At 37.3% G+C, this 12,826-nt stretch overlaps 1 protein-coding gene across 1 annotated transcript in view; it reads left to right on the forward strand.

Moving 5' to 3' along the window:
• Positions 1-12,826, forward strand: part of LOC124775767 (rho guanine nucleotide exchange factor 12) — a 1,141,602-nt gene that overhangs the window by 916,765 nt on the left and 212,011 nt on the right. Inside the window, exons 22-26 of the mRNA XM_047250599.1 lie at positions 395-469; positions 1,757-2,010; positions 4,324-4,550; positions 4,677-4,870; positions 11,814-12,042. Coding sequence (XP_047106555.1) covers positions 395-469; positions 1,757-2,010; positions 4,324-4,550; positions 4,677-4,870; positions 11,814-12,042 — 979 coding nt within the window. The remainder of the gene's footprint in view (positions 1-394; positions 470-1,756; positions 2,011-4,323; positions 4,551-4,676; positions 4,871-11,813; positions 12,043-12,826) is intronic.

Below are 12,826 nucleotides of genomic sequence, written 5' to 3' on the forward strand. Positions count from 1 at the left end.
GAGTGTGGAAATCTCATGTACAGACGTATTATACAAGTGACACCCAATCACCTGACCACATTTGAAGTCCGCGAGTTCCGCTGAGTGCCCCATTCTGCTCTCTCACGATGTTAATGACTACTGAGGTTGCTGATATGGAGTATCTCGTAGTAGGTGGCAGAAAATTGCACCTAATATGAAAAAGTATGTTTTTGGGGGGTGTCCAGATACTTTTGAGTGTATCTGATTGTAAAATTCTGTGTAAACAAACACTTAGACTGTCATTGTGAATTTATACCTCAACAAAATATAAGGAAGTGAAATATTTACTGCTGTGTGTAACAGATTTAATAATCATAGCCATTCAACTGCCGCTGTGCCTGTTTCCATATAAAAGTTTTTCTCTCATTTTCAGTGATGTGGAGGTTGAAAGTCAGGGTCTTTCGTACAATAACTCGGGAAGTTCCTCAAATTCCAGTCTTTCAACAAGGTATGTATCACAGCTTTCTGTATTTATGCACTTTGCTTACTGTATGATGTTCCATATACCTGTATGCAGAGTGGGAAAGCATATTGGTGGAAGTAGTTAAGTCTGTGATAAGAATGTTTGAATACGCACCACTGCTTGGTAAAAGAAACTTAATTTTATGTACAAATTTTAACTTAAAAGCATGATGAAACATGGAATTTTTTGTGTTTTTATAGCTGCTCTTAAAAGCTTCTAAAACGGATATTAGTTTCAGCCCTGTTGGTCTATGCTAAATCATTATCATTCATGTAAACTGTGAATAGTTGTATACTTTATGGGGTGTAAACAGGCTTACTAATTTGACTGCTATGTCGAATGGCCATTTTTGGTTCTTGTCATGTAGCAACGTCCTTAATGTTAGTGGGCTAGAATTATGGTATATGGTTCGTAGTGCCATATCCTACTAAGGACAGAAATTTGTGTACCTCCTAAAAAGTATTTTCTTGCAAGATAGCTGCCCTCTGTGCCATAATGCAACACCATGTTCTACCGGTATGGCATTCCTCTATACTTTCAGCTTCTTCTTTAATAACAAGTATTTTTTTCTTGTTATTCATAGATGGTGTGGTAATGCTAGAATCCTTTTTACATCTCTGACACTGATATACAATTTTACACATGTAGTAACAGAGTGCTGCAAGATCTGCAGGGACAGCTAATTCCCTTATACTCAAATTTTGATAATTTTCATTGGTGATATTAGTCTTGCTGAACAGTTTTAGTGTTTCATTGCATTTCACTTATTGTGATAATGATGACTATTTTCTTGTAGTTTGGTGAAGTAAGTAAAAACCAAGGAAATCTGTTATAACTAATGAAATTAGTTTGCGTTGGGAAAAGTTACTCCTGCTTAATGAGCTCATAGTACCTAAATAAATCCTCCCTGCTGAATGGGAGAAGAAAGTTACCATTCTTGAGGAACAGTTGCAAATAAATGCTACATATGCTTTAAACAGTGACTGTGTATAACTACTGTTGCAAAGCCGTGTACTTGCCCCATACAGTTACAGTGTTTATTGGATGTTAGATAAATTTAGTAGCTTTAGTTCTGAGGGAAAACGTAATTATATACGTGCAATGACAACGTGGTGGAAAATAATTGGGCAGTGTGCATGTGTCGCTTTCTTCCCTTACATGGTGGTGGTAAATTCTGTACTTGCAACTTTACCATCAGTTTCCTTATTCATGGCCAAATAAACTATTGTTCAGCATTTAATATGGTGGTGGTGTGGCTTCCATTCTGTGCAGCATATTGGAACGTATGGACGTGTGCAGGAGTTTGGACAGCCCGAGCAACTCGCTGGAGGCAGTGTCCGGTGGTCAGGCGAGCGATACTCTGACGCTGACTCCACCTGCACCGTGTTCGGACAGTGGCAGCTCTGCTCCCCTGGATAGCGACCTGGAGGCAGAACCTGATCCCCCTGATTGGATGCAAGGAGTTGAGGAAGAAGTGCTGCAAAACCTTTCACCAAGGGAGAAGAAAAGACAAGAGGTTATAAATGGTAAGAGTGGCAGTTCTTTTACTACTGCAGTTCAAGCATGTTTTTTGTTCAGAGGCTTCCATTAATCCTACTGTTGTGATTAGCCCTTTAAAAAGTAGGCAGTGAACTAGTTGCTGTCATTGCCAAGTCGCTGTACTCGCAATACAGCAACAGAACTGAGTTTTTAATGAAGTGGGCTAGGGCAGGAAAATTTCATGTAAATGAGAACATGAAAACTAATGCGAAATTGTCTGTATACAATGAAATCGGCAGTTTTTAAAACAGTTGTGAAATTTGACATTTTCCCTGATCCAGTCAAAAATGTCATTGATAAGAGGATTTTAATAATACTGGTAACTGTCAGTTATTGCATGTTGAAATTGGAATTCAACTCTTCTTCTCAAGAAAAAAGATTGTACATAATCATAAAATAGCAGTTCATTTCTCACATAAAGGACTATGGTTGCAAATGTGATGTCAAGCAAAAATACACCAGTTTCAACAAACAGGTATAGTCTCTGGATAAAACTGTTACCTGTACTCCAAATTAAGATTTTGAAGATCATTTCATTATTGCGGGAAAAGCATATTTGGAAGATAAGTTTTTGCAAATATGGAAGGGAAAATACTTCTGGCAGAGGCAGTACTAAAACACACTCGGCTGCATTTACAAACTAGGCTATCTACTCTTACAACCACAGATCCATGCAAGTGTTTGTTCATGGCACTAGGTTCTTGTTTCAGCTGTAGAATTATAATGGCAAACTCTGTTAATATGAGCATGGCAGAGTGTCTGTTATGGGTACCTGGAGTGCCAGTTATCAGCCCTGTAGATATTCAGAAGGGATGCAAATCCCTATGTGGTTTAGTGGAAAAGGAAATTTCAATGTCAGCTGGAAATTTAGATGTTGTTAAATGTTTCATGTGTTACTTACAGCAGTTAGTCTTCCATATTAAAATAAAACATCTACGTGGTAGTTTTTACACTCCAGTTAAGTGCCAACAGATTGATGGCACTGGAACCCAGAAAACAAAATTGAAACTAAGATTTTGAAATTCTTCCTTTTGTCAATTGATTTAATGACTTTAATGTAAAAGATTCTTTTTCTCAATAATGTAAATGAATGTGCCCTGTTATGTCAGTTGTTATAATGCAATTGATAGGTATATTTGCATTTCACCATAGTGCTGCAAACAATGAAGAAGACTACAATAAGGAACTAACACAAAAAATGGACAAAATGTTGCACCAAAATTATTCATGCAACACAGGTGGGACACACAGCTGCAGTCTGACCTGGTTGTTGCCTTAGTCTAATTTGACAGTATAATTGTATAAACAGATTTTTTGTGGATCATAAAATTTCCAAAAGGTAGCTTCTTTCTGATAATAATTGTAGCGTTTTAATTCTACAATCTAGAAGCAATTAAAGTAACAAAGTTCAGAGGATGACCAGATTTGGACATAAATTGACCAGATTTGGCCATACATTGACCAGAAACATCGGTTTATGAAGGGGTCCAATGTATGGTTTAAAAACTGATCCCGAGTGAAAGTATGTTGTCACTGTGTGTAGATGAAATGAAGATAATTGTATACAGTGTCAACTACTTCTCCATTGATACATCATCATTTCTTCAGTGATAGTAGCAAGTCGCATTATATCCACAGTGAACAACAATAACAAAAATTAGGCCATTATTATTTTATCATTATGTTTCTAGTGTTGTATATCTGCAATTGCTGCTACCTTTTTTTTATAAATGGGATAAAATCGGTATGCTGTTTCTTTACGTCCGATACTTTCTGTGCAAATTTATTATCAAAATTACTACTTCAATTACAGGGATGGGTAATGTTCAATACCTGAATGATAAATAAATTATGAAGAGCCATAATTCCATGAGGCTGATTCTTAAGAGTTAACAGGTACTTGCCTGTAGATGTTAACACCTCATATAGCTATGTACATATGTAAGAATTAATGGAAACACAATGTTATAAATATTATTTGTCCTTAGTCTTGAAAAATTGGAACATTAAACATCTTTGCACTTGGACTTATATTTTCACAATATAAATCTTGGTTTGATAACAGCACAGTCCCTTATCTTGTTGGGTGTGATATTCTGAGAAGTATTACTTCCTTACTGTCAGAAGATAGTTCTACTTGATAGGTGCTGCAGTACAGCAGGTTCCTCTTTATAGGCTTCAGCATTTCTTGGGTATGTTGTAGAAGCCAATATTTATTTGTTGAGAGAGATTTACATAGCTTCATGTTAATTTTGTATTTAGTATTGTTAACCTTATATTGTTTTTTTCTTTCTTTTCAGAGCTGTTCCATACAGAAAGATCTCATGTTAGAAATTTAAAGGTGCTAAATCAAGTATTTTATCGTCCTATGCTTGAAAATCAAATTCTCCCACCTGACCAAATACAACTTCTATTTTCAAATTTGGAAGAGGTGCTAGAAATCCATAGTCAATTCAACAATGGTATGAAAAGAAAACGTTCCGAGAGCCCAGTTGTTGGAGAGTTGGCGGATCTTCTTCTTAGTATGGTAATAGCTCACACGTTTGATGTGGACTTTTTCAACATTTTCTGTGTGTTATTTTTGATATCTTAAAGCATGAGAAATGTGCATCATAAATGTGTGTCAAGTATACAATTTAAAATTTCAATACAGTTTGATGGCCCTTCGGGGGAGAACTTCCAGAGAGCTGTGGCAAAATTTTGTGCTCGGCAACAAATTGCCCTTGAATCGTTGAAGGAAAGGCGGCGGAAAGACAGCAAACTCAACAGCTTCCTTATGGATGCAGAGGGAAATCCCTTATGCAGGAGGCTGCAGCTAAAGGACATCATTCCTACAGCAATGCAGAGGTAATGTTCTATATTCAGTTAATTTGTGGTATGTGACAGGTACAGGTTCTGATTGCTGTTTTTCAGGTAATTTGCACTGAACAATATTTTATAAGACAACCAGTGAGAGTAATTTTGTCATTTTGATTGAAATGTGGATACACCATCACTCAAAATCTAGTTTTGCACAGTCATTAAATCTACAAATTTGGCAGTGTTAGTGTAATTCCTGAGCACACTTCTGCTAGATTTAGTTTGTAACACTTTATTTTCAGGGTTTGCTATGATTTCTGTAACAAAATCTGCCTTCAGTCCAAAAATTTTCTGCAGGCCTGGAACAATACTTCCTAACAATAGATGTAAGAAATTTTTCTGCAAAAGATAGAAATCCAATAAAAGACACTGTTGTCAAGTTTTTTGATGATATGTGCAAGAAGTCCTCATGCTCAACTAATAACTTCTTGTAGAGCTTAATGATAATAATAATAATAATAATAATAATAATAATAATAATAATAATAAAGAGAACCAGTAGTTTCATGCTCCAAGCTATTTGAGCAAAAGTTTCTTCTCCAAAAACTTCAAACAGTTTTTCCATAGTATTCTGTGCTTGTTTACTCCGTAAGGCTCTGTTAAGCTTTTAGTAGATGATTATATTGGTTGAGAAGCAGCAGCATTTTCTTGGTGGTGACCAGTGCTTCTCTGATTTAAGGTGATTTTAAGTGTTACCTTTCTAACCCAGTTCAATAAATGTGGAATCTGCAGAACACCAATTCCGTATCCATAACAAATAAACCCCTATTGGCAAATTGCAAAGCATTTTAGTGGGCCATGCAGCCCATAGTTGACAGCACACAGGTAGAGCACAAAATATTTAAAGTGGAAGTTGAACCAAAAGTAACTCTTACCCCTGTAATATGAACAGAGGACTCCACAATAAGTATAGCAAGCAGCTGCGATCATAAACAAATGAAAACTTCAAACACCTTGTAGGTCAGCCACACTGTGCTCATGTTGTGTTACTGTGAAAGCTGAACTGACACTTGTTTGTGGTCTCTCCTGGTGTTGTGAGAGTTGTACTTCTACTCTGTGGTAGACAGGGATAACCTCCTTGCTCATTTCAAAATACAAAAAGAAAACAAGAGCTATACACAGTGCAAAGTGCACTGCACGAAGCATACAGTGCCGGGTACCATACAATTGTTTGCTGAGGTTGGCAATGCCATAAACAATGTAATTTAGGTGTGACATCTATTGGTATCCAATGCAACCATAGTTAAAAATACACTGCTGTTGTAACTGCCACTTCATAGTGTCCTCAGTTTTGCATAACATACACTTCTTCTTTGTTCAAAGATGTTACATCCCAAGACTGAGTCCTATGTTGCCATAAGCAGTGTTTGTCTTAGAAGAGACTATTCAGCCGTCCATTGTTTGACGTTAGACCAGAGTATGACTTACAATCGTGCTGATTCATTGCTGTGTTCATACGTAGGTGCACTCATTATTCTCCAAACATATTCTTACACACATTCTCTTTTCAAATTGAGCTTTGCAAGATGATGTACAGTCATTTCTTCTTCTTCCTCCTCTCCTCTTCTCCCCTCCCCCTCCCCCCCCACCCCCTTCCATCTGAAACAAAGCTAGTTCAGTCTATTTCTGATAAAATAATTCATTTGGACAGAATACACTCTTAAATAGCATTTCTTATATTCACATATGTGCATTTTGAGGCATTATTTGCATTTCTCACAAATGCTAATTGTTTTAGGCCAATATGTATTATCAAGTAAGTTTGTACAGTAGTTAAGATGTAAAACTTGTTTCAAACAACAACAGTTCAAAGAACTCTTTAGTCCAGCCAGAAGCAGATTGACTAAAACAAATTCCTAAAGGGATACTTCACAAATGGTACAGGAAATATTCTTCATACCCCTAGGTAATTAAATCTTAATCTTTCTGCCTATTCTCACATTTATAAGGCTAATTTTTTGATGAATTTACGTCGCTTCAGCACTGTAGTTATTCAACGTAGTGGAGATATGCATTTCTCCTATTGTTTTCATACAACAACATTGTTTCTTCTTTTCAGTGCAATCTGGTTGTGGATTATCCTACTTTTAATATGTATGTATTAACCTACTTGCATAGGCATGTAGTTTTGTCAAAACTACATCATAAAAAAAGGTAAAGTGTGAGTAGGACTCATGCACTGAGGGTTCTGTACAAACTTAATTATTGGTGAGAATATCAACCATTTTTGCATTTTGTTGATATTAGGACTGGCAAGATTTTTGGTCCCGAGATTTCCAAGCTCGTATTAAAATATCTATAGTAGTTCCTCAGACTAGCCCGAAGATACAAAAAGAAGCGAACAGGGAACTTCAGTTTATATACATCAAGAGAGAAGATTTAACGAATGCAGTATATGTTCAAGTGACAAAACAAAAAACATTTTCGTGTGATCCAATTACTCTTTAACAAGTTTGCTATTTACTTCACTTGTAGTGTGAAACCTTGCTTCTTTCTGATTTCCTGATTCTAGTCAGTGGGAAGTATCCTAATCATTTAGGTGAGTGAGTTTTCCAGTATCAAAATATGACACAAATTTTGATTGACTTAGAACAGTGGCTTCCAACCTTACTTAGACCATTATCCCTGAGTGCAATTAGACAGTAGCTAGTAACCCTCCCCCTCCCTCACATTACCACCAACTTTAGTGTGTGTGTGTGTGTGTGTGTGTGTGTGTGTGTGTGTGTGTGTGTGTGTTAGTGTTAGAATGAATGAATGAAGGAATTTGCAAGGTGCATCACAAGTGCTATATAAAATTTGTTCTCAAATAAGAAAGCTAGCTATCCACAGTGAGGTTGGACACTTGGTACAAAAAGTACTTCCTTTTCATTACTCCTCTCCATTGTGCCACTTGTTTGCACAGTGCAACCCCATTTAAAATTGACAAAGTTCAAATTCGTGCACTATACTTAAATCAAGGCCCCGGGAGGAGACAACATTCCATTAGAATTACTGACAGCCTTGGGAGAGCCAGTCCTGACAAAACTCCACCATCTGGTGAGCAAGATGTATGAGACAGGCGAAATACCCTCAGACTTCAAGAAGAATATAATAATTCCAATCCCAAAGAAAGCAGCTGTTGACAGATGTGAAAATTAGCAAACTATCAGTTTAATAAGTCCCAGCTGCAAAATACTAACGCGAATTCTTTACAGATGAATGGAAAACTGGTAGAAGCTAACCTCAGGGAAGATCAGTTTGGATTCCGTAGAAATGTTGGAACACGTGTGACAATACTGACCTTACGACTCACCTTAGAAGAAAGATTAAGGAAAGGCAAACCTATGTTCCTAGCATTTGTTGACTTCCAGAAAGCTTTTAACAATGTTGACTGGAATGCCCTCTTTCAAATTCTAAAGGTGACATGGGTAAAATACAGGTAACGAAAGGCTATTTACAATTTGTACAGAAAGCAGATGGCAGTTAAGAGAGTCGAGGGTTATGAAAGGGAAGCAGTGATTGGGAAGGGAATGAGACAGGGTTGTAGTCTATCCCCGATGTTATTCAATCTGTATATCGAGCAAGCAGTGAAGGAAACAAAAGAAAAATTTGGAGTAGGTATTAAAATCCATGGAGAAGAAATAAAAACTTTGAGATTCGCCGATGACATTGTTATTCTGTCAGAGACAGCAAAGGGCAGCCCTCGTAGTTTAGACAAGAAGAGAACAGAAGCTTTCGAAAAGTGGTGCTACAGAAGAATGCTGAAGATTAGATGGGGTAGATCACATAACTAATGAGGAGGTATTGAATAGAATTGGGGAGAAGAGGAGTTTGTGATACAACTTGACAAGAAGGGACCGGTTGGTAGGACATGTTCTGAGGCATCAGGGGAACACAGATTTAGTATTGGAGGGCATTGTGGAGGGTAAAAATCGTAGAGGGAGACCAAGAGATGAATACACTAAGCAGATTCAGAAGGATGTAGGTTGCAGTAGGTACGGGAAGATGAAGCAGCTTGCACAGCCTAGAGTAGCATGGAGAGCTGCATCAAACCAGTCTCAGTATTGAAGACCAGAACAACAACAACAACTTAGATCACTTGATTGCTGCACTACTTATTCTTGAAATGGCAAAAATCAGAAGACTTCGGGCTGTTAATGTTTTGTGTGTGTCCATAGCCACTAATAATAATACTGTTGCTCCTCCTGCTGCTGCTGCTGCTACTATTACTACTACTACTACTACTACTACTACTACTACTGCTAATAATAGTGTGTACAGTACTATAGTAGCCCTTTTGTAGTTACTGCTGTGTCGTGGTGTCAATTAATTCGTTAATCTGTTTCGACATAAGTAATAAAGCAATTTCTGGACTACTGCAGGTACCATTTACAACTTGAAGACATTCTCTTCAGATATTCAGCATCTGTTACATGTGTGTGTCATTTTTATCATCAGCAATGTACAGGGCAAAGCACAAAACGTGTGTAGTGGCTGGACTATGTGAGGAATCTGCAACCTCCAGTGCATTAATGCTACTAATTGAGAAAAAGTAATTATTGATGACTTGTATAATCAATATTAGAGCCTTACAAAATTTTATAAGGATAATGATCTCTTGAAAATAATTTAGTTTCCTGACTCATTCAGTTTTTACCCCTCAGAAAACTTTATTGTATCCCTTGGCAGGTAATTGCCTCCAAGTTGGGGAAACACTGACTTTGAAACTTAAAATTTTTTACACTGCAAAGAGATCATAGAGTTTAATATGTGGCATAAATTTGAGCTTGATGCATCTAACTGTTCCCGGTAACAAGGGTTTTTAACAGTCTCACAGTCAGATGGCCCACAAAGCAATCATGTAAGGGTTATGTTTTTACAGCCTGAGGTACAGAATCCTAAAAATAGAGCATATGAATCCTTCTCTAAAGTGCTTTTCCATCAGATATAAAACCACTTCAAATGAGTGGTTATCTTAGTCTTCTGCTATAAAACAGAACTGATTAATTGATTCTGATTATTGCCTGGAACATAACTGTAAATTATAAGACAGAAAAAAAATAATTTACACATGGTCTAATTTTGTTGAGCTGAGCTTGTTGCAAATTCTCAAAAATGAAGATCTCAGTTAGTACATATCTGTATCGGAGAGGTGTGTCAAATTTCTGCAATTTTGACATACGGCCATATTAGTGATGTGCGCACACTACTTCAGATGTGGTAGAACAAAAGAAGTTGTGCTCATATGACATAGGAAATAGAACAAGCATTTTGTGGCACATGAGACACCATTGCTCATTAAGTAAACGTTTGTTGATAGTGATTTTGGTACAACAGAAACAGTCACACTGTCGCAAAACATTACCTGCAGCAGTGGTGATCACTTAGATATCAAACAAAGCCAATCACACAAGGGACCACTGAAGACACCACCCAACCTGTAGGTCAAGCATCCACAGAAATTGTAGCACCATGACAGCATACATAACAAACGAAGCAGCACATTCTTGTATTTGGGTGGGAGGGGGTGGGAGTTTAAATACGTGTTCTGAGAAGTTGCAGCAGAGGGAACACATCAGCACACTGGCAAACTCTGTCGTTAGGGTCCTATATTTCTGCTTTTATGTTAACAATCCCATCTGCATAGTAGCTGTGCTGAGACCAACACACTAAGCTCATGGCTTGGCAAAGCAAGGCAGCAGAACAGTTCATCAGCCTGTGCTGTAAGTTGGTGGCTTGACTAACAGATGGTGATACTATGGCTCCCTGTGCTTGGTGATTACAGATGGCGGTCACCACAAACATCTTATTCCTCAGTGCCTCATTACTCCAGAATATGGTGCTGGTAGGAAGTAGGAAAATTCAGTGAATATTTTGACTTACTCATCTAAAAATTCTGACTCTGCTTGTCATTAAAAAGTTGCATGTGATTTGTAACTCGAGCCTTCAGTTCAATTTCTTCTCAACATCGGTACCTAAGAATTTAGAATATTCATTTTTATTTGTTGGTCTCTATAATGGTGTGCTCAGGCTTTGTAGAGATCAGAATTGAATGCATTGTTAAGTTCATGTGCAATCTATTTGCAGAGAACAATTTTACAAAACAACAAATACATAATTGTATTGTTAAGTATATTTTGTAATATTGAGAGAGAGAGAGAGAGAGAGAGAGAGAGAGAGAGAGAGAGAGAGAGAGAGAGAGAGAGAGATTGCTATGGAGAAACACCTTTCTCAGCTTTCCAGCAGAACTTTGTACTGCATATGACATCTGTGAGGTAATTTGGAACTCTTATTCTTGGCCAAATAAATAATTTGTAACAGTAACAAATTGGATAACTTACGCAACTGCATATTATTGCTGCCAGGACCAGTCAAAAAACAAGGTGATGTGTAAATATACTCTTACACATAAATAATTTCAAGATAATATTCACAGATTTATGGCTATCTGTCCTTTCATTTTTGAAGCAGAAAAGGAAAAAGAGAAATAATGCTCTTAGTTCGGTATCGCAGAAGTTTCGTCACTCTAAGCGAATATTTAATGTGGGGGAGATTCAGAGTATGATACGACACACTATCTTCAGATCATGATCTGGCAGGTATTTCCTGGTTGTGATTGTAAGGACACTGTACTTGGATTTCAGAGTATCATGGTTGAAATCCTCAAAAAACCATTCATATTTTAGCTGCTTATGGTTTTCTGAACTTATTTTAACAAAGTTCTGAGATGCCTTCTTTGTGATTTCTTTTCCCATTCCTGTGCAACCAGGAAGTAGTGGTAATGAATAGAAAAACAAACAATTAATTCTTTTTTCACTATACACCACCACCACCACCACCACCACCACCACCACCACCACCACCACTTCTGCCCCCTACACCCCCTTCCCATGAATTTGAAGAGGGGTGAGTGATATTTTCATATCTAAAAATTGATTTAAATTTTTTTCAGGCTCACAAAGTACCCTCTGCTTTTTGAGAGTCTGGCAAAGTACACATCAGAAAGTTCTGATGAAGTTTCTGGAGTCCAGCGTGCAGTTGAAAGAAGTAAAGAAATTCTGAACCATGTAAACCACGCTGTGCGTGAGGCTGAGGATAACCAGAGGTTATTAGATATACAGAAAAGGTTAGACAAATCAGGTTTTGAGAAAGTCGATCACCCAATGGCTGGAGAGTTCAAGGTAAGCCACTATCCCACCTCAGACTAGTATAGTTAATACTGTTCCCAGTCTTGGTTGTTTCACAATAACATTTTAATGTCTTATATGTATATGTGCCTATTGCTTAAAGATTGACATTCATTCATCCATCCATCAAATGCACAGATAAATTGTGTTTGAGTTGTTGTATTAAGTCTCTGTATTCTTGCATCTGATTGTAAATTGGGTCCTGCCTACTGCGAGCTTATGTAAAATAATCTCGCATCCGTCACCGTCGCAATTTAATATATTATTATTTTGATTATTGCCGACTTACGTGGTGGGCCTTAATAAAAATATTTTTCAATTTTGTGAAGTTCTCCTTTTTAACAATATTAATCTTAAATTATTTGTTATGTTAATGAATGTTAGACTCGCTGAATCTTAAAACATGAGCATACAAGTTGAACATTGGAATAAACTTTTCATATTAATTTCCTCGGCTAGTCAGTTCACATTAAAGCAAAAGATCTTTAGTTATTAATTACAGTTGCGACCCACACACGCGCGAGAGTATTTTTTTACTTCCGTTAACCGTTGTATTGTCGTCGGAGTTCTGGCTCTGGCTCTGGCTCTCGGCTTTGGTACTGAAAATAAGAATCTTAAAGCTACATATTTTCTGCAACTTCGTGCGGCTGTGGAGAAAAATGTGTATTACGTAAATAGCGGGCAAGTATTTCGCTTCCGCTAAATTTTATAAGTTAATATTGCCACGTAATGGTGCCGTTGGCTGCATTGGCCGCTGCGATTGTTGAACTGTAAATTA

This window comes from Schistocerca piceifrons, chromosome 2 (assembly GCF_021461385.2).
Source record: "Schistocerca piceifrons isolate TAMUIC-IGC-003096 chromosome 2, iqSchPice1.1, whole genome shotgun sequence".
NCBI lineage: Eukaryota > Metazoa > Arthropoda > Insecta > Orthoptera > Acrididae > Schistocerca > Schistocerca piceifrons.